At 40.0% G+C, this 23,136-nt stretch overlaps 1 protein-coding gene across 2 annotated transcripts in view; it reads left to right on the top strand.

Annotated features, from left to right (window-relative positions):
• trim44 (tripartite motif containing 44) overlaps positions 1–9,615 on the top strand; it is a 43,128-nt gene extending 33,513 nt beyond the window's left edge. For both annotated transcript variants that reach the window (XM_085281760.1, XM_085281759.1), the window contains exon 6: positions 8,229–9,615. In XM_085281760.1, the coding sequence (XP_085137886.1) occupies positions 8,229–8,313 (85 nt within the window). In that variant the 3' untranslated portion in view covers positions 8,314–9,615. The remainder of the gene's footprint in view (positions 1–8,228) is intronic.
• The last annotated feature ends 13,521 nt before the right edge of the window (positions 9,616–23,136 follow it).

Raw genomic sequence — 23,136 nt, 5'->3', positions numbered from 1 at the left:
AACCATCCAGACCCACCCAGCATGCCACCTATTTGCGTGTCATTATGTTAAAGTGACTCTCAAATAATACAATTGCAAAGTGTATTTATGCTTTTTCGAATATGAAATGCAGTGCATCAGTCAGTGGTTTAAAAACAGATGAATTTCCAGCTGTGACTCATCGATTCTGATATCCACCTCTAATGCCTGCACTGCATGTCACACCTTTGCTCAAACAGCAGCCTCTCGATTACTGTTCTCACACTCGGAGGTTTTATTTTTCTGCCATAACAGACAAAAACCTTGTAATATTGTAGGTGTTTTGAATTACAAATAAAACGAAACTGCAGAAAGAACAATATTGGAGACATAAAAAGGTGGCCAAAAATATGCACATAAAATGAATTGTTAAACAGTAGATAAAGGTAAGTACTTTACTGACCTGTATAGCCTGATGTTGGGGTGCGTTGTTCTGAATTTTTAGAGCTCTCAGTGCAGAAAATAGTTAGCTTTTCTCCTCAGTCTACTTGGCCAAATTGGACAGATTTTGTCTGAAGGTCAGAATATAGAAAAATCATTTGTTGTCAAAAGAAGCAGATGCAGTCACACTTTGAAACTAATCAATGAAGGCATAGAAAGTGATAGAAGAGTGAGGGGAAAATGCAACTGTGCCTTTTAGCCGGTAGAATCTATATTTGCGCGCGCACACACACACACACACACACACACATCATTTAGATATTACTGGGCATACCATCAGAGATGTTTTGGTTGTTTCCCCAGTTTGAATTTCCATCTTGTGCCATTGCCATCAGACCAGAGAGATCTGGGCATCTGATACTAGTATTTCCTTTCCTTTAGCAGTTGTTTCTTCTTCACTATATAGAGGTGTTTTTAGTTGTACTGCCTCTGCAGTTGCACTATGGTTTTTGGGAACTGCTCGTAGTTGAGCTGCAACTCCTCTGGGTGAGGGTCTCGAGGATCTGTTCTTGGGTCCTTGAATCCATCTTCACCTAGTAGAAGTCGGACATGCTTTGTAGTGCACAGTTCCAAACAAGCTGACTTCTTCGTCTTAATCTCATGCTCCCACCACATCCTCCTTTTTTTTCACCCTTACTCTGTATCCTATATATAAAGGTTTAGTGCTGCTATCTGGGCCAGCCTTTTCACTTCCACCAGAACACCATGTCTTACTCATGACCCAGTGCCTCCGAGCTGAATAAAGAATCCTGAATTTTTCAGGCTGTGTGCGAGGTAGCTTCATTTGTTGTTCAGAAGATTAAAAAAAACTGCTTAGGAAAGGCTGCAGATAATAGGGCCTGTAATGTTGGTATGTTCAGGGAAGAAACTTATTTTGTAAGCATGACTTGTTCAAACCAGCAAGCCTGCCTTTGATTTGATGCCAGGTCTCTCAAGGTGCAGCAATCACCTCTTTATTTGTTTTTGTTTTTTTAGTGCATGGATAATTTCTCTGTGACCTTTCAAGTGATCTTTCCTTTCCTCAGCATCAGGGATTTGAATTTCGCTGGCTTCACTGATTCATCCAGCCCAGGAGGTCTGCTCCTCAAGGCATTTTAGGATGCATCTGCTCCTAGATAGATGCCATTCTCACAAGCATTTATCTGGAAAAGAAATTCCTTAAAAAAAAGAATTAGTGTATTGAATTAAATTAAATTCAACTCCTAATTAGCCACATGCCAAAAATCAAGAAACATCAACGCATCTAGATTTAATCTTAAAGAATAAACCACATAAATTTCTGTCAGTGGTGCTTGCCTTAATCTTAAGTGATCATGTTCTAATTTTACACCTTCGAGACAAACTAAACATTTCATTACACAGCCAACAAAACAGTTTGTTGTTGTTCCTTAAGGATATTACAGAGGACAGTACAAAGGATATTACAAGAAATGTCTCAGATGTTAAGGATAGGGGAAAATAGCACCTGAATGGATTGCCGCCAGGACCTTAACAACTGTGTCAGAGCATTTAGAAATGCTCACACTTATTTTGTTCTGCTGATTGCGAAATTAATCCAGCAAATTTTAGGGGACTAAGATCAATAGACTTACTTAATTATGGGCATGCTTTTTCCCTACGCAAGCTTCTTTCTATTGTGTCCTTGTTCTTGGCAACATTCCTATGAGTGCTTGACTATGCAGATGTAATTTATATGGATACTGTTGTCCGTGTTCTTAAGCCCCTCGATACATCGCTGTTCTCTTAAATTTATTAAAGGAAACAGCTCTAACACCCTTCACTGTATCTTATTTGAATAGATGTGATGGCCATCAATGGAACATCTTATTTTTTTAATAGAAAAAGACATTTTTAATAAAGTATGGTATCATTTATTGACTTAGAAATATTGGATACTGCACTCAAAGAATGCATTATGTTGAATGTAGCACTTCGGATTTCCTTAGGTTAAACAGATTTTTTTTCACCTTGAAACAGTTTTAGCTTATCTTCAGGTACTCTTTTTTTTCCTTAACATGTCTGCTGTGCTTATTATATTCCTTTTTTAAATGCACTGCCTTTTGAGCTTGTATTATAGCCTGCCAAAAGCTGTTGCCGTTTCGTGTGTAGTAAATAACCTGAAGAATGTGGACTAGTGGAACTTTAAAAGAAACGCTTTAAAATCTGTTATCCATACCTTTCACTCTTATTTATTACCACTTCCTTCCTCTTGTCTCAGCAGCACACATTTAAATCAAGATAATATCGCTTTTCTTCCATCACTCTGGCTCTCCTTTCTTTGTTCTCTGATATTTAGCGTTCCGAAGCTCGACCGAATGGTCTTCCTTCACCTTTCCGTGTCACTCCTTTTCCCTCCTCTGACTTGCCCTTACATTTCTCCTCATTAGAATACATTCATATCTCAAATTCTAGCTAACAGGATCATCACAGTGCAAAGTGCTGGGAAGATCACAGGGGTGCTTTTAATGAAAGGTGTGTGTGCATGGGCCATTTCTAAATTACTCATCCGTAGACAAGGTTGTCAGATGAAAGGAAAGAACATAAATCCACGGAGAGAAGATGGATGTTGATGACTTGATGGCAAAAGAGAGAGAAGGATGTAAGCCTCTCTAGGACTATTAGATCAAGCAATAGTGCGTAGATGGTAGATTACTCATAATACTCGAGTCTGTCTTTACTTTTTTACATTATACGTTGCCATTTACATTTTTTTCACCATCTTCCTTCGTTATTTCCTTAATGTTCTGCTCTCCTTTCGCTCGTCATCTCTTGTCAGAAATCTGTTTTTAGTGTTAAATCATCCTTCAGAAGCAGCGAATTTTACTTCATTAAATAGTAGCAGAGTGCACTGCTTGACTGGAGAGTAAGGGTAAGAGTCTGTCCTCATGGGCTCTATCAATAACCATTAAGGATCCTCTCTCATTAGACCAAACCTCATAGACCCCCAGGGCTTGAGGAATGGGCTCAGCCATCTTATGTGATGGGGTACGCTTAGATGGCATCACCACTGTTTGGAAATGCAAATTGCAATAGTTATTTCCCCCTCCGGATGATTGTCATGAGGACTATGTACATAGCCTTACTCTTGTTCAACCTCTTTGCTTAATCAAGGAGAACCTCACTCCCCTATCAGCGACCTGCAGTTTGCTTTTCAGCTCCTCCCTTTTCTGTCTCTCTATTTACACACACACACACACACACACACACACACACACACACACACACACACACACACACACACAGCATATCCAAGCTACTGCAGTATGATTATTCATATGGCAATGAGGCTGGCTCAAGCTGGCAAGGCTGCCACAGCAGGATGGGACTCTTTCCGGATGATGACTTAGGAGTCTCGCAGCTCCTCTGCCAAGAGCAGGGAATTCAAACTTAATCAGGGCAAGGACCCCTCCCTCCTCCATCTACTAGAGAGCTCCCTAGGCTATGGCCAAAACAAAAAAAAAAGATTAAAAGAGACAAAAGTCAAAGTATAGGGATCATCACATGCTTGCCCCCCCCCCCTCTGTTTTTGTCACAGGGAGACAGAGGTTTTCTCTAGTGAGCGATGGAGTCACTCTGGTTCTACTGGTGAAACTTTTCTTTGTCACTCAGAGAGGAAACATTAGTAAGATTAGCTTTTTCCTACTCGATCAATCCTATCTAAACCCGTATCTCTTTCTCCCTCACACACACACACACACACACACACACGCGCGCACACACACGCACACACACACACACGCACACACACACACACACAATGCTTATTGTCCATCCATCACCCAGAAGCATAGCCAGCACGTTACACTGAAGACCATGCCTGCTCTGTAGCAGCCCTCTCAACCTTCAGCTCTACTTTTATCCGCTGGCCATGGTCACATAAAGAGAAGGAGGCAATGATCAGTTGTGATCAATAAAACATCAACTGCATTAAGGCTTATGAATAAGTCATGGATGGAAAGAACTAAGTCGTCAGAAGACATGCACATATACAATCAGCTAAGTGATCTTTTACTTAGGCCAGGGAAGATGAACAGACAGAAAAAGAGAACAAATCAAAGCCTTTGAGTTATGGGGAACTTATCTCCCATCCACTGTATGTTGAAAGCTCTACTGTCTTTTTTTTTTTTGTCCACTACATGTCCCATTCACAGCCTCACTCTCACTCAAGTAATGGCATTTTCCTCTGGGTGGAATAAATAAGTTATAACATCCATGTGTCCTAAAGCTTAGCAAAGACCATCTGAATATAAATAGTTCATTTGCCTCCGTAGTGTAGGCCTCACTTGTGCCTCTCTTTGTGTGTGTGTGAGGAGCAGGGTGACTGTTTTGGTTGACTGGAGATGCAAGATGAAATTGCCTTACACAAATAAGTCTGTCAACGTTTTACCCCAAACACCATCTCAGACAGGACAGAGCTTTGTGAGAGCTCAGGGCTCAGCTCAATATAGACTTTTGTGTGCTATGCAGATGACAATGAATGAACAGCCTGTGTGATGCAGTAGACAGCTTGAATCCTCAGTAAAGTTGGTCTAGTGGATAAAAGCACAAAAGGTAACTGCCAAGAATTTGAGTTTACGGAGCTGTGGAATAATTAATTATTTTGACGCTTAAGTGAGATTGTACAACTAAATAGAAACTTACCCTGTGCTATTTGTCTTGTTGACTCTAATATCATTACTTTTGGCAGTCAGTAAGTTGGCGCTGGATGCCAAGGTGTGTGTGTGTTTCTGCATGATTATTATAGCTTCTTGGTTTATAGTGTTGTTTTACAGTTTGACCAATAACTAAACTGGTGTGAACTCATTGAGATCTGGAAGGCTAATATGGTTCTAATTACAGGTCATACACATAGGGACTACCAGGTATTCTTGCATGTCATGGTGTTCTTTGATCAGCTTCCCTGTTTTGAGTTTCTATTGTGATGATCTGCTCCTCGAGGAGGTGCAGAAAGGGAGAGAAATCAGTTCTTTGTTTCTGCCAACAAAAGTGTGTCAGACAGGAATATTCAGGGAGCAGTGCTCTGAAAGGTTTTGCTTCCTGGTAACAAAAATTGGGATTTTTTTTCCCCCTCAAAGATTGTGCTATAAATGACATGGACAACAAAGATGGAAGAAGAAAGGTGGCAAGGAAGCTTCAGGGAAGCAGAGATCGAAGGAAATGTATCTATAACAAAAAAATGAGGTAACATTCACAAAATAAGGTCTAGAATATATTTATTAGTTTGCTGCTTTTTTGTTCTTAGATGAAAAGTTTCAGTTTAAAAGTGTCAGGACGATGTAATATCTTACATCGTCCTGACACTTTTAAACTGGTTATTGTGTCTTGTCAAAACATCTTAGTGTTAATATCTTTAGTATTCACTGCGTCAGTGTTTCGGTGGTTAGTATGTAGTAGTAGAACTGAAAATAGCATTTGGGTCAATATCTTATTGAAATAGCTTATTTCAGATTTCTGTGTTTTAAGATTGTGGCTGGGTGTTGTATAGAGTACTAACTGTAGCTACCCACAGGTAGAATACTACTACGTGATGTAATAGTCTTTCAATAATATATTAAATTAGTCAGTGAGATCCAAGCTCTGGGGAGACCAATCCATGACTGCTACTGTTCCATTGTATGTTTTTCTATCCAGACATGCTTTTACTAAGCGTGTGTTTGGGGTCATTGTCACACTGAAAAATGAAACCCAAGATCTGATGGTACTTTTCTGTATAATAATTCCATCAACATTGTCAAGACATCCCTGGCTAAAATGCAGCCCCAAACCATGATATTCACACACATGGGGTTAGATACCAACTTGGAGTTAGTAGCTTGCCCATGGATATTTGTATTTGGCATACAGCCTGGAGCAGCCAGAGGTCGAACCACCAACTTTCAGTTTAGTAGACGACCTGCCCTCCGTCCTCCATCACTCCATAAAACATACTGCCACTGATTTTCAGTCCGTTCTTCTGTAGTTTGGCATACTTCATTCTTTTCTTTCTGGTTCTCTTCCTTAATAATGTCTTCTTGACAGCTACCCTTCTGCTGAGACCATCTCTGATGCGACTTTTTTAAACAGTAGATGGATCAGCTGAAGGGTCCTGAATGACTGACTTTTGGATACTGTTCATTTCCTGTAGATACCTTTTTTAGACCCGTCTCTTTTTTTTCTCCTCCACTTGTGAGTTTCCTAAAAAAAATTTAAGAACATCATGTCGAGATACAAGTTTTCTGCTAATAGCTCTTCGGGAATCATCTTGTTGGCTGTCAAACTGTGTTATTGTTGGTACTTTTTGTACATTGAACTAAAGAAATGGGAACATGTTATGTGTTGTTGTGACAGGCTGCTAGTGACACAGTGCCTAAAGGTACAATTTAATACCGATTCTTTGCTAAGCTTTCTGTAATGTATAGATTCATCGCTTGAGTTTAGTGCATAGATAAAAGGATTTCCACTGAAAATATTCAGGTATAAGCACTAGATTGGCTACTTTTTCAGTCATTTTCATTGTCTAATGATTGAATAAAGAATAACAAAGAATAGCTCAAGACTGTTGAACAGTCTGATTATAACAAATCTTTCCATCACATCTCCTATACATCAACTTACATACATTTCAAGACATCAGAGAGAATGTTTTATAAAATGACTTGTGTTGCACCCACATCACACTAATATGTTCTACAAACAACTGTTACTCGCATTATAACTGTTTTGATACTATGTGCAGAAGCTTTCCAATTATTAGTTCCTGCACCGAGTGCTTGTCTGGGAATATATTCATTTGTTTTATTAACTATCATTTGTAACCATTTGCGTGGAAGAGATTATTGATTAAAATGTACCTGTTGCTGTTTGCTCGTCATTAAACCTCCAAATGTAAAAACTGAAAGCAGCACTGTACCAATACAACATACTATTGAGAGTGATAAAGAAAAGGCATTAAAAGCCTGGCATTCATGTACATCTTTAAGTATGCAGGCAATCAAACCTCCATAATAGTTTATTTGTCCTTCTACTGTAGTTTGTGGCCTGCAAAGTAGAAAGTCAGAGGTTTATTTGAACTAAGCTCTTCTTTGCGTATTCATGCTTTGATAGATGAGTGTAAATTCACATATATAAATGCAAACTACCTCCCCAAGGTCATAGAAAGCGATTGCTTTGAATTGATGTATTTGAACGGCGAGATTAAATGGCATAGCCCTAAAGTGCACTGAATCTCTGTGAATTAAATAGCTTCCACATACTGTGAATAAATGTGTGTATGTGTGTGTGTTTAGAAAAAGATGCTGACATGTAGTCTTTTAAAAATGGATGTTGGCCTGTAGATTTAGATGGAAAATCATAATGAGAACGATCGGGTGGGAGAGAAGTTACAGGAGAGTTGCTTATCTGGCATCACCAGTGCTCCGTCACCCTTTCGACATTGTCCAATTAGAGCATATGATTAGTGTAGACTGTCTCCAGTGAAATTGAATCTATCAGCCAGGCTCAAATTACAACAGGTCCCTGCAATTTAGCTATCACTTTGTCTCTGTCAGCTCAGAGCTGCTGATATAAAACCGACAGAATGGATGATTTCTACTTAAGGCGTAGCTTGATTGAAGCTGATTACATTTCACAAAAGGTTTATTATATTTCCATAACATGCGTGAGTGTTGAACTGTGTGGGTGGCACGGTGCTGTTTGTGTGACAGCTTTCAGATGTTTGCGGAAAAAGATAAAAGAGAGGAAAAGCTGGAAGACTGGATATGATATAACATGTGTGTTTTTCTGTCATCTAGGCTGCCTGAGCCACGAGCAGAGCCCATGAACCCACGGGACTTTGAAGACAATGATTCTGGACCATCAATGGACCACGCCCCCTGATACAAGAAGATCAGACTCTTATTACGTCCACCTGTCCTTCACTGTCTGCTTCAGCCAGCCATCAGCTCGCTTGAGCTGTCAGGCTGGCCCTCTCTCTGTCAGCCATCTCCCTGGGTCCTCGCCCTCCCCTTTCAGTGCCTGCTGGCAGTAAAGTGACCTTGAAGAAAGCTACTGTGACAAATATGGATAGCCACATCTTTTCTACTCAAACTTTTCTAATTCCTCACTAGCTACTAACTTTCTTTAATTGAAGCACGCAAGTTATGTGCAATCAATTACCATCAGGCTCAATTTTCACAGCCAGTCAGATCCTTGGCTTACTGGTGAGCCTGGCTGACTTAGACGGTAGCCTGGGTAGGCAGCCGAGCAAAGCATATGTTAAGCCCAAACTGATGTCAGCAATAGGAAATTCTTTGACACGGTGCACTTCACTCTTCATTTATTTGCAATATCATTTTGGCTCTGCTGTCTTGACAAACCCTCTGGACACTCTCGGATATAAAAAGGGAGCATTTCTCAGATGCCACAATGCCTTAGATTGTCAAGAGAATTTATTGTTCTGGGTGTTTTATGTTGATTGTATAAAAGGGGGGGGGAAAGGAAACTGTCATATGTGCTTTATATCATCCTGTTGCTTTCACCTTCTCTTTTCCCCACATCCTCTGCCCTACCCTGTCTCAGAAGGCTTGTAGATTTGTGCCACTTCCTCATGTGCTTGTCAGATTTATTATCAAAGGTGGGGGGACATTTTGACATCTATCGATCGGTGAATGTTGCTGACTCTTTGTTAGGTGAAAATTGAACCACATTTTGCGCAAAACAGCTCTCCAGCAGTTATCACCTTTTATGTACTGTAATGTAAAGGCTCATTACTCCTGGCCAATCTGCACCGAGTGACAGATTACATTCCAGACAAGTGTATGCACCTCCTACCTTGACCTGCTCATCCATACCTTTCATTTATGATGTACTGCCATGCGTCTGTCTGTATCAGCAGTTTGTTTTTAATGTGATTGATTCTGTTGCCTTAAATCCACAATTGAAAGCTGTGTCACCCATAATATGTGGGACAAGTTTGACAACAACATGACTTCACCACTGTAGCACTACACTAAGATGCACTGAGCGTATACCTTCCCAAGGGAAATGTTGGTTTGTCAACAGTCTATTTAAAAAACTGAAAGCGCTTTTTTTTCTTTTTCCTAGTATAACAGCACACAGGAGTCTGGCTATCTGATGTTTTCACTTGTTTTTATTTGTCTATTTTTGTCTTAAATCTATAAATAAACTGCTTGTTTCTTAGATTGGATGCAGATAATGACATTCATATCTCCACTTTAAGAGCAATTGTTTTTATCTCTTGCAAAACTCTAGAAACATATGAAGATCATCAGTCAACCAAGTCACCATTATCAGAAAACCTTACAGGCATGTGAGACTTTTCCTTTTTCTGATAGATAGAGACAGGAAACAAGATGAAATGCCCTAAAGAGGGAAATCGGGAAGTGGAGAATCTTTTTCCATTAAAATTCAAAGAAGCAACACATTCAGAAAGTGCTGGGAATGGGAGGTTTGGAAACAAGAGGGGGTGATGGAGCAGGAGAGCTCTTTAGGGTCTCTGCTTCTCCACAAATGCATTTAAATGCACACTAGCTTCATGCCTATAGTCTCAGATGAGCTAGAACCCACTTTGATCAACTCCTAACCTGAATCTGAAAGGCTTTGTCTCTCCGTCACTCGTGTTCCTTTCTCACATTACTTTTCAGACACACCGTGTGACGCATTTCACTTCACACCCAGTTTCTCCCTGAGCTGCTTCATCAAGCCAAGAATGCTTTCTTAGAGCATAATTGAAATATTGACTCAAACAAAACACTGAGACATTGACTCTGACAAACTCATTTAGCCTCTGGTTGCTATCTAGATGATAACATCTAGTTTGGTATTCTCTAATTGGTTTAACTTTTGATCTTCCAACATTTACTAAGCCATTGCCTCCTGTCAAAGCCCCAGAGCACTTAAACCCCTTTAGAGATTCTCTTTTGTTGTGAGCGTTTTAGTGTCTGCGGCTAAATTGATTTAAGTTAGTTAGGCGTGGGCATAGTCAGATACAAGCTCCTGTGTTATCAAATGGAGGCTGGTTTTATTATCCCTTCATGTGCGTTGCTTATGTCATGGAGCAATAATGACAAACCTGAGAAGGGAGGGGAGGGGGACAATGTGCCCGTTGTCAGGGGAGAAAATGCAGAGGAAACGATTGTCGGATCTCATTTAGCTGGGAGACCACGAGGTTTCTTTTTTTCCACACCCAATTACACCTGCTCTTCCTCGTACACTTCACCGAGCATGATCACACACCGTCACAAAGGTGTGCAAATAAACAGAAGCTCAGTTTTAAGACCTCCACTTTTCTTATGGGGCAAGAAGAAAAAAAGCTGTTTGTGTATTTGTATTGACATGAATTAATTGCTTCATGGGTTGTGAGATTGAATTAGCTACGTGACAGGCTTGCTAGTGGTGGGGATGAAGCTTTGATTGCCGCCATTAATGGAGCCTGTTTCTCTGCCGTCATTTTAAAAGGCAGTCAGAGTCTGTGGGTTTCCCAGTAATGGAGCAACTCCGCCACTCACCAACCCACCAAAACATGCCCTAATGATTCTGTTTATTAGCGTGCAATAGCGGCAAGAGAAATAGGAAATTTCTCTAATAACAGGCTCCACACTGCGCTGAAATGTATCTTGCACGTGCACACTGTGTGTTTATTTATGTGTGTGCTTTTTTAAGTATTTGTTAGGATGTGCGTTTGCAGAGACCCACACCTCCACCCTCGCCCAGTTGGCATGTATCTTTGAGTAGAATGTATTGCTTCTCTCACAGTAAATGCACTCTCTTATTCATCTTTTCCTCTGGTCTCTTCAGACACACACATGCACACACATGCGCAATACAAACAAGCAAACAGGCATCGGTCTGAGGTTGCTAGTTGAGATTTATTTATTTTACATTTTCATCAGTTGGCTTTCGGTTTAAGCACTCTCGCTACATCCAGATATGACTGCTATAACACCTGACGTGGTGGTGAAAATCAAAGCTAGTGTCACCTTGAAAGCCAATATTTTCATCACCTGTGTCGACTTATAAGGGTTTTCAATCTGCACCCTACAGAGAGGGAGATGAAGAGCAGTGGAAAAATTTGATTAGGTTATTAGGGTTATTTTTTTTTCCACTTTGACAGTTGAAGTTTTCAGGACATTTTTAATTCTGTAGCAAAAATTGCAAATTGTTTTGCACATTTAGGCAAATGGGTAAGCATAATTGTCTACAATCTGAGTAATTAGCCTATTATTTCTGTCTTTGATTAAACTATATTTCTTCTTTGTTGAATAGATTTTTTATATCACCAAAGTATGCTCATATTCACACATATAAAAGCCAATTTAGGTGTGAAAATCCACAAAACTCGCAAGCGCACATCATAAAAGTTGTGTGAACATATTTATAAGACTTAAATGTACTTTGTTACCATGGAGGAGCCTGTTTCACCATCCATAAAAGAGGCAAAGGATGTGTGGCAATGCAGCAAGAGAACCACAACAGAGCAGAAGATGCAGAAGAGTGCAGCTAATGGTTAAGTCGATGAGAATCAGTGGCCAGACAGATAAGGATGTGTACTGATTCCAAACACCGGTTTGCTACTGTGGTATCTACACATAGTATTCTACAATCTCAATATGAATTAAAGAGTGGACTTTCACATTAAGATATCTTTACTAATCCCACAGAAGGACTATTTGTTTGCAGCTTACCCAAACAACCTATTATATTTGTTCTACACTGGGGTTCAAGTTAGCAGCAACCTGAGAGCAACTTCCTGAACTCAGATGGCAAAACGTGGTCAGGAATGTTAAGGATGTATTTTGCCTCCTTTATCCTAACCATCCTAAGCATGTTTTATCATCCGAGTTCAGACAGTTGCTCTCAAGAGTACTATAAGAGTACTACGGTGCTTTGCTACTGGAAACTGAATTTCCCGGAGGAACACCCCTGAGGGATTAATAAAGTTTCATCTAATCTAATCTAATCTCTACTTTATCAGCTAATGCTACAATAGTTAGCTTGGGTAGAAAGCTAACTATTCATAAACTGTATCAGTACAACACATGGGCAGGTTAATCAATGCTAATAAAAATTACAGCATTACACTCACCAAAATTGAAGCACATATGTCTCAGATGGTCTGTGCTACAAAGCAAGACCAATTTTTTGTCAGATAATCAATTAAAAATGCTCCAAAGGGCACTGACTGCAAACACACACAAAAAGTATGTTTGGGTCAAAGTGGTGGATGAGGCCTAACAGACCTAAACGTGCTGTTTATCTAGGCTGGTGAGTTATTAAAAAACCTCTCAGTCAGAGTCGTTATAAAGGGGAAACTATCCATGGAGGTAAATATGCTATAAAGCAGGACTTTGTGGGGACAGACGCCTGTTTGGAGCCATCCTCAGTTGGTACCTAGAGGAACTACAGTTTTTGCCTCTTGCCTCTTTAACACTTTTCAGCTGTAAAAGTTGCGCCTTGGTTTCCACACTACATCTCTAGATGGATAGATTGCATAGACATAGACACTCCACAATTTTTGTTGTTTGCATTGCTGTGTGAGTTTTTATTTTTACTTTCATTTACAGAATTGGCTTCAATAGTGTGTCTGTTGCAGTAAAAGTATGGTTCCTTCACATAGCATTTTATGAATGATCTGTTTACAAAGTAGACATTATGTCCTCTTTAAATCAGATTCTGAAATATATACATTTAATAATTTTCTGATATATTTGGTGTCATTGAGAGCACTGGACAAAACTAAGACTGTGAGGAAAGTAGAAGATGAGGAACACACTTCTAGAGTCTATTGTCTTTCTGATAAAACACATTTTGGCCTCCTCGTTTTGCACCATTGCTTTTCAGACTCTGGGGCACAGAGCAAGTGCAAATTGGTGCAAGCAACCAGGCGAAAATCATTAAGAGTAACTAAGGCAAATTAATATTGAAATGCTATAGTGTTGACCTTCTATGAATTTTGTAAATGATTTTAGTGTTTGATAAAATTGTGTGGTGGAGTCATGCCAGAAAATGTTTGCAAATCACTGGTTTACACAAATGATCTTTTTTATTGTGGTGGGAATGAATCGATTAAAAAAACAGTTTAAAACAGCTTTAAAGGTTATTTATGACCTTTGTCTGCATTGGTTGTTAGTATTTTATGTCACAACCTGCACCTAATACCTCTAACTTGTCTCTGCTTCATATAAAGTGCCTCTGGGAAATAGTAACAGGGAATTAATCAATCTTTTCACATTCATTGGGGGTTTTTGGGGCTCATATGAGATCCAACTGGAGCGAGAAGGTGATGCAGATCGTGGACCATCCCAGACTGACTGACAGCAGGCATCTGTCACAGGTGGCAGGTACAGACAGGCCAGAGAATCCATCTCTCCTTTCGACGGTCTCCATCACTCTTTCATCCCAGATTCAGCTAAGACACCTTTAGGGCCCTCAGTCTCCCACCTTTATGCAATATTTTCCTGTCAAAGTTTCCTACCTGGAAGAGTAAATGAATGAAAGAGTAGAAAAGGTTTATACCCAGGTATGTAATAAGGAATGAAAGTTTCAAATTAGGAAGGCAATTAGGAGTCATAAAACTGGTGGCTGGTGGCTTGCAAGGTAACAGAAATGATGATTGTGATGGGCTGGTTTCCTCTGGCGGATAAAGGAATGTGCCCATGAATAAAATGACATTTCACCTAGATAACACCTACTGCCTTTCCTTCTGGGGGCTGTAACACATTTTAGTCTCTCTGCCACAGCTGTGATGAATCATTTTCACAACAAGCATGAATGCAGAATGCAAAGGAGATAGAAGCGTAATATTACATTTTTGCAGGCTCACTCCACAAAGCCTCTCCCTGAAGTTACATAAAAGCGAAAACAATACATACAGGGAGTGCAGAATTATTAGGCAAGTTGTATTTTTGAGGAATAATTTTATTATTGAACAACAACCATGTTCTCAATGAACCCAAAAAACTCATTAATATCAAAGCTGAATGTTTTTGGAAGTAGTTTTTAGTTTGTTTTTAGTTTCTGCTATTTTAGGGGGATATCTGTGTGTGCAGGTGACTATTACTGTGCATAATTATTAGGCAACTTAACAAAAAACAAATATATACCCATTTCAATTATTTATTTTTACCAGTGAAACCAATATAACATCTCCACATTCACAAATATACATTTCTGACATTCAAAAACAAAACAAAAACAAATCAGCGACCAATATAGCCACCTTTCTTTGCAAGGACACTCAAAAGCCTGCCATCCATGGATTCTGTCAGTGTTTTGATCTGTTCACCATCAACATTGCGTGCAGCAGCAACCACAGCCTCCCAGACACTGTTCAGAGAGGTGTACTGTTTTCCCTCCTTGTAAATCTCACATTTGATGATGGACCACAGGTTCTCAATGGGGTTCAGATCAGGTGAACAAGGAGGCCATGTCATTAGTTTTTCTTCTTTTATACCCTTTCTTGCCAGCCATGCTGTGGAGTACTTGGACGTGTGTGATGGAGCATTGTCCTGCATGAAAATCATGTTTTTCTTGAAGGATGCAGACTTCTTCCTGTACCACTGCTTGAAGAAGGTGTCTTCCAGAAACTGGCAGTAGGACTGGGAGTTGAGCTTGACTCCATCCTCAACCCGAAAAGGCCCCACAAGCTCATCTTTGATGATACCAGCCCAAACCAGTACTCCACCTTGCTGGCGTCTGAGTCGGACTGGAGCTCTCTGCCCTTTACCAATCCAGCCACGGGCCCATCCATCTGGCCCATCAAGACTCACTCTCATTTCATCAGTCCATAAAACCTTAGAAAAACCAGTCTTGAGATATTTCTTGGCCCAGTCTTGACGTTTCAGCTTGTGTGTCTTGTTCAGTGGTGGTCGTCTTTCAGCCTTTCTTACCTTGGCCATGTCTCTGAGTATTGCACACCTTGTGCTTTTGGGCACTCCAGTGATGTTGCAGCTCTGAAATATGGCCAAACTGGTGGCAAGTGGCATCTTGGCAGCTGCACGCTTGACTTTTCTCAGTTCATGGGCAGTTATTTTGCGCCTTGGTCTTTCCACACGCTTCTTGCGACCCTGTTGACTATTTTGAATGAAACGCTTGATTGTTCGATAATCACGCTTCAGAAGCTTTGCAATTTTGAGACTGCTGCATCCCTCTGCAAGATATCTCACTATTTTTGACTTTTCTGAGCCTGTCAAGTCCTTCTTTTGACCCATTTTGCCAAAGGAAAGGGAGTTGCCTAATAATTATGCACACCTGACATAGGGTGTTGATGTCATTAGACCACACCCCTTCTCATTACAGGGATGCACATCACCTAATATGCTTAATTGGTGGTAGGCTTTCAAGCCTATACAGCTTGGAGTAAGACAACATGCATGAAGAGGATGATGTGGACAAAATACTCATTTGCCTAATAATTCTGCACTCCCTGTATACACGCTGTAATATGAAAACATAGAACAAGCATATCTACATATGCAAGACTTCTAGAAATTACAAAAACCTTTGCAGCAGCTACAAGTCTAGTCTAACCCATATTAAATGTTCACTAAAACCTGGCAACCAAACCTGATGTGTCCTTTCTCGTTCCTCTCATCATTCATGCTGTGTACACAGTCTGTCCCTCTCTGGTTGCCCAGACTCCTCCGGAGCTTGTTAATTGCGTTGGTGACACAGGTCTGTGTGTGAAGCAGCAGTAGTAATTGCTCCAGCCTGGCCTGAGGGGAAGGAAGGGTGCGGCCATCTGGCCTCCAGGTCTGCCTTGAGGCTAGGAGATTAGATACACGCCTCCATGTTTGATGAGATGGATGGTGTTAGCAGTTTTATCAGGGACAGTGTCTACCATAAAACCTGAACCGCTGTCCTCCTGTGGGTTTGTTGGACGATACAGAATGGAGTATGCTGGAGCAGCTGAAGTGATGTGCTAACGCGTCAACAGATGGTTCGCAAAAACTGATCAATGATTTAAAGTCATCAGCACCCTTTAATATCCCAGCAGTAGAGGGGAAATAATGTTCAAATCTTATATTACTGGAAATTAATTACATTAGACTTTGTAGATCAAATCTGACCATTTTTTATCAAACAGAAGTTACTGTATGTATAAGACAATACAAGAATTTGAGTCCATTAGACCTCTACTGTGGTTTTGGGATTGTTATATTCCGATCATGAAATGCCACTTTGAATTCTCTAAGCTTTATTTAATGACAAAGTACAAGAGCTAATCATCTTTATATTGAAATATGCTTAACTGGAGATCATTTATCTGAATTTCAGGAGTGGAACTACACCTCACACACACCCTTTCTGGTTCTAAACTATATATGCCTCACTCCACTATGGACTGTTTATTCAAATTTTTGTACTCTTTCCAACCCTTTTGTTCAGTTTTCTCCTCTCTTATTAGTACATAGGAAACTGCCTGGCCTGGGAGCCACCTCCACTCCTCATTGAGTCCTTCCCTAAACTGCAGTCTCAGGTTTCGAGCTATTTTATTCCATTCTATTATAATTACATACAAAATGAAGCTTTTCTGCAATTAATTAATTCGTTCGACAGCACCTGTTTTGCTTTAACTGAGGAATGTTAGTTGCTTATCAAGTATGTATACGTTTTTGTGATTCACATAAAGCAAGGATGTCTATTTTTGGGCCTCTGAGCCGCAAATGCAGCCACAAATCACAATTCCGGGGTTCGTTGGGCACTTGCAGAGAATTGTGACTCACCACATTTGGCTGCATGCAACAAGGTGTGATCTGAAGAAGAGCAGCATCCCTGGAAGTGGTGCAGAAGACGTTCAAAAGGAGAACTTTGTTGAGAATCATTAAATCAGGTAAGCCTTTTCCCTTTTTTAATGGCCAGAGTAATAAAATGGATTCGGATTGTTCCTGTTTTACTGGGCTGGGCGCTTGTTGTCCATTTTCCAGCTGCTCCGGGTACAAAACAACCCAAAAAAAGGAAGGCATTTTCACCATGTGATACGTTTTCATTTAGTTAATGCAAGACTGGATCAGCCTGAACATTTTTCTGTTCTGCTGTGACTGGTTGTTTGAATGTCAGCCAACCGATGACTGTCAGGGAATTTAAAAAGGTCACGCAGCAGCTGGGTCACATGTGATCCTGGCTACAGAATTTCTAAATAGGAATGTAAATGCGCTCTGATTTGGCTAAGTCGCTCGTTTAATGTTGTTTTTATTTCCTCATTAATTTTAATTGCATTGCTGAGAGATGGCCTAAATAAAGTTTAAATAATGCTTCTAACTTAAGATCTCACAGGGGTCAAACATAAGGCCCGGGGGCCAGAATTTGCCTGCCAGAGACTCCAATCTGGCTCACTGCACAACTTTACAAAATGTGGAAGGATTGCATAAATATTTGGATTTGGTTTTTTTTTCATAACTTTTACAGCGTCTGTGATTTATTACAACCTCCCCCATTGCCATTAGCTACAAGTAAATAAGAAATAGAACAAATAAATCACAGAAAGTGCTTGTTTTTTTACTATATGCTGTAGAAATGCCTTTTTTTTTAATTTACAGTAATTTCACAAAAAAAAGGACAAATTCTGTCAGTTAACAGCATTTTCGCATTTCATAATTACAGGAAAGTATATGCAATGAGCTAACATAACTTTTTCTGTAATTTTACATATTTATTTCTTACAATTTGACCCTGGAGGGTAGTTCGGCCCACTTAAGATCAAAGTGGGCTGTATGTGGCCCACTATTCAAAATGAGTTTGAAATCCCTGGTCTAATAACTAGTAACTATGTTATGATAATATAGTTACATTAAACAATATTTTCCAATGTAAGGGTTTAAGTAAGAATGTACAATACTCCAGTAAACTGAACATGAACAAAATAACAAAAAAAACACTCTTTTTGCATGCTGGACCAAAGAAAGGCTTGAAAAGCTTTCATGTTGGCCTTTAGATTACGGTAGTGGCAATGTGTTACTCATTCAATTTATTTGTTTCTCTTCCCTCTAAAACACTGAGATCAAATGCCACCGCTTTGCATAATGTGTAGAGCCACATGCACGAGAGCGGCAGAATTAAATGCATCCTGTTGGCACAAATAGCTTCCTCGCCAGATTGTTAGCTAGTGTTGGTGGCCTCCATTTATCAAGTGTTCATAGAAAAGAGAAAAAAAACTCATGATTCTGCCTAAATCGTGTCCTAAATAACTAAAAAGGACTATTCAGAGGGAATAATGTCAAATCTGTCGGCTATTTATTCATGAATTAATCTAAAGAAAGCAGTATGATTTTTTTTTTCAAGAAAAGGGAGCTTGGTGCTGTAAAATATTTATAGATTCCTGAAATGTACTGAAATAGAAGCTGATGGCCTCATTTTGGTTTTGGGGTTGCTGTCAAGTTGGGCCACAATATTACCCATCTGCAACGAAATTAAAAAAAAACAAAAAACTCTTGATGCTTGAACAATTTGTACAATTTTAAATAATGAGAATCAATAGATGTGAAAGCCTTTCTGTCTGCCTGGACTTATATTACTCAGCAGCAAAACTGTTCTGTGCCATTAAAAACAGCAGCTGGGTCAGTGGATAAAGTAAAGCACAGAAGACAAATTTCATCATAGTGATTAATGAAGTATAACATGATGGGCTTTTGCTTGAGTTTGGCATACAGGTTGCATGAACTGGTGGCAAGAATAATCATTTTCTTTTTGGCAGTTTTAAAAGTGGTTTTAAACAATGTCATTAAAAAAATGAATATTTGGAAGCTGTAGTGTAATAAATCTATTGTGTTTTTATCATGTAAGCCCAGCATGTGTCTCAGAAATGAAAAATGTAAAAGCAAAGTTCAAGCATATCACTCAGTATCCTAACCATTTTCAGGTAGGAACGAAGCAATCTGCTCTATTTCACAGTCTGCTGTTGGGTTTAAAGTCTGCTGTGCTCTGGAGTGGAATAGTACATTGAAATTTACATACTTTTCCATCCACCAAGCTCCTGCCCGGTATGCAACTCGTAATGGTCTTTCATTTCTTCAGAAAAACCTGCTTGGAGTCAGCCACCGTGTGTCAAGCTTTTCTACTGCTCCTGCTTTTTGGTATCCTGTGAGATCAGTTGGCCTCGAACATGCACTTCAGGGCGTTATATCACCAAACTTGACAAACAGGTCTCTACTGTGGTAAAAACTAGCTTTCATCAAACAAAGATATGGAGAAACTCATTCATGCTTTCATTATGTCAAGACTGGACTATTGTAACTCACGCTACTTGGGTCTACAATCTTCTCTTCTGCAGCGTCTGCAGCTGGTCCAGAATGCCGCAGCACGTCTCTTGACCGGCACTAGAAAGTTTGACTCTATCACCCCTGTTCTGAAAAATTTACACTGGCTTCCTATCAAATATCGAATTGATTTTAAAATTCTATTGTTTACTTATAAAATTTTGAACAATATGGCACCTGACTACTTAGCTGATCTCCTCTGTCTGTACAGCCCTCAGAGAGCACTAAGATCATCGGGCCAACTGCTCTTGGTGCAACCTAGGTCTCGGCTGAAGACCAGAGGAGACCGTGCCTTTGCCGTTGCTGCACCCAGGCTATGGAATACTCTCCCTCTTCATATTCGCGCGTCAGATTCCATTCAGTCTTTTAAATCACGTTTAAAAACGTATTTGTTTGATCTGGCATTTTAGGCGAATTAGGGTAATTTACATCTGGCTCTGTATTTAGATTATGTAATTATCTTATTTTATATATTTGTAATTTATATTTTATTGTGATTTTATTTGTACTGCGATTTTAATGGAAAGCACTTTGGTGTACTTCGGTCTTAAAAATGTGCTATATAAATAAATTTTGATTGATAGCGTGCTGCCTGCTGTAACCCCTAATTTCCCTCGGGATGAATAAAGTATTCTGATTTCTGATGATCGCAGGAATTCTCGTGGTTATCTGTGCACAAATCAGCTCCTTTGACCTTTCATGCTAGTGTGAGGAATTTCCAGGCAAACATGGCTGTGATTTACACAGATAGAGCTTACGTTGTGAAATCAGAGTGTGCTCATTTTCGGCATTCATTCAAACAGGATTTACAAGAGACAGCTTAGCAGTTGTGCAAAAGAACAAACAGTACAGTGTCATACTTCTCTGATGTTTTATATCTAGATGTAAAACACATTTAATCACTGATCTAAAAGTATATTTTCCAACATGATGTACACTATAGTATTCACTCAGGATTAAATGTGTTTTGGGAGGGGCAGTGATTGAGATTAACTCACAGTTTAGACAAATGACAGAAAAAATTGCAGAAAGTATACACACAGGGAATGTGAGTATCTCTAAGAATTTGCGCAGTCAACATAATTTTATCCGTTTGGTTCTTTACTGACATGTTGTATTTATGTCTGTCCTTGTACTTCCCACCCACGCAAAGTGTTTCTTCAGAAGACTCCCCATGGTGACTGCTTAATCGAGATGACAAGCAGCTTAAAAAACACATCCTAATTGGATGCGGCAATGATAAGACATTAACTAAACATGAACGCTTTATGTATTCTGAAGAAAAACCCCGTCTCCCTCTCAACAAGAGATATTTCCTCCTCTCAAGTAAAACTTGTATAGAATTAGACACACTTTTCTGTTGATCCATGTGTCACTCCACGGCACAGTTACACTTGTACTCCAAGGTAGCGACATTACAGAAAAATACTCAACTTTCCAGAGTATGTGCAGCGTCGGGAACGCCGCACGAAAATCCAGTCTTTGCTCACACTCTTTTATGAAAAGTAGTGCTATCATCCAAACTGCTGCTAAGAGACTACAGCTGATACACTACAATGGCATATAGTATTCCATGGTGGTTAGATAGTAAATATAAGCACGAGCCAGAAGAGGGGAAATCAGAAGAAAAAGAAGATACCTGGAGACCTCTGGGATCTTTAATGGATTTCTATACCGGAGCAGCAAATTGGCAGAACAGATACTTCCGTTTGAGATTTCAAGGGGTGATATTCTTCTGCAGGAAAAGATGGTACAACAATACAGGTAGACAGAAACCTCTCTACCCATATTGCAGAGGTGCATTTTGAAATGCATAGAAAGTAGAGAAACTAAAACAGCAAAGAAGGCGTGTGGCACATTCTACACCTATGCGAAGCAGATAGAAGACGTCTTGTGATGTGCATGGAGAGCACAAAGCAAAACTACAAATGCTGTGGGATGTTTTTATACCTTTCCAGCAAATAAGTAACACAATGACGTGTTTCGGTGGGTAGCCGAGGAGCGCCTATTTAATCATCCTTTAGCATTACTGATGCCTCTTTTATCTGCAGTAGGGGAAATGGGACACGGGCCTCATCAGAAAGAGCAGACAATGCAGAGACGGAGCAGAATGAAAATTAACGTTATCCTCCAAACTGACTGCACTCAACTGACACATCAGGGTTACTAAAACAACGGCAAGAAAGAAAAGATTTGTTTTCAAAGCTAAGAAGATGCAGTTGTTCAATTCAAATCGTGCATCATACAGGCTTGTAGCACAGAGGGATTAAATGTGTTTTTCAGTCATGTCCACAGGAGCCTGAAATCCTGTCTTTCTTCGATTTCATTGTCTCTCCAAAACAGGCTAACATCCATTAGTGCTAGCAGGCAGGGGATTGAGATGAATGTGTTCCAATTTTAACCACCCCTCCGAGTGCCCTGCAGGGTCTCGCTGTATACTGGTTTGTGAAGTGAGGAGCTGGAGCTGTCCCAAGGTAGCTTTGGACTGTTTTAGAGTGGCCTTGTGATCCCTACCTGTGGTTGGAATACCAAGCGCACCTTTGATTGTGCTTTGTATGCTTTCATACAGTTACACAACAAAAACAGCTCTCTCCCTCCATCTGTGTTTTCTGCTTCATCTGTCGTGTACGTGTGCACGGAAGGAAGCTGCGACTACAAAAGGTCCATCTCTAAACCTGCATGTAATCACTTCAAACGTGGCATCTCTTTCGCCATTATACAGTGCGGGGCTTGCATGGTAAATAATGGGCAAGAAGATGACAACAATGCGCATGCAAATTCACACTAAAAGCCCCCTACCTAATCATCGAGGGGAACATGAATAACCAGCTTGTTTTGAGAGCCAGTATCTGTTTATCCACACTTCACTTGAGTCATACTCCCACAGTATACAGAATCCTTTGTGTATGTCTGAGTGGAATAATGAGTAGATACAATAAAACTGTTTTGAAGCCATGCTCTATCCTTGCCTTTCACAGTGCTCATTTAACCCGGTGTCAACCTCACGGGACAGCTCGGTGAACAGGGTTCGACTTTAATCTTGATGTATGAGTCGCCATTAAGGTAATGATAATAAAATGTCCGTCTTATTTAATGAGCACCCACTGAAGTTAATTGTTCTTATGACAAAAGGTCAGACTCAGCATGCGCCTCAGCCCAGGCACCATCGGCAGAGGGTTTATTTTTTAATGAGACTTTCTCAATTAAATTATCCACAGGGAAACAAAGACAGAAGGCAGTGCTTCTTGCACCCAGATGACATTTACAGATTTGTGGGGTCTGTTTAGATTTACTGCCAGAACAGTCGCACTAAAAATGATGAAAGCAGGAGGCTGAAGGGAAGTTCAAGGGGTTTATTTACAAAACGCAAGAATATGTAAAGATGATTCTCAGAAAGGCAGAGGGCTTGGTAAAAGGTCTGTGGCCTCTGGAGAGAAATCGGGGAGGG

The sequence above is a fragment of the Mchenga conophoros genome, linkage group LG7, assembly GCF_057382185.1.
Source record: "Mchenga conophoros isolate Kocher_MC1m ecotype Shallow Benthic linkage group LG7, M_conophoros_male_GT1.1, whole genome shotgun sequence".
NCBI classification, from domain to species: domain Eukaryota; kingdom Metazoa; phylum Chordata; class Actinopteri; order Cichliformes; family Cichlidae; genus Mchenga; species Mchenga conophoros.
The sequence above is the reverse complement of the archived record's forward strand: the minus strand, read 5'-3'. Positions and strand labels throughout refer to the sequence as shown.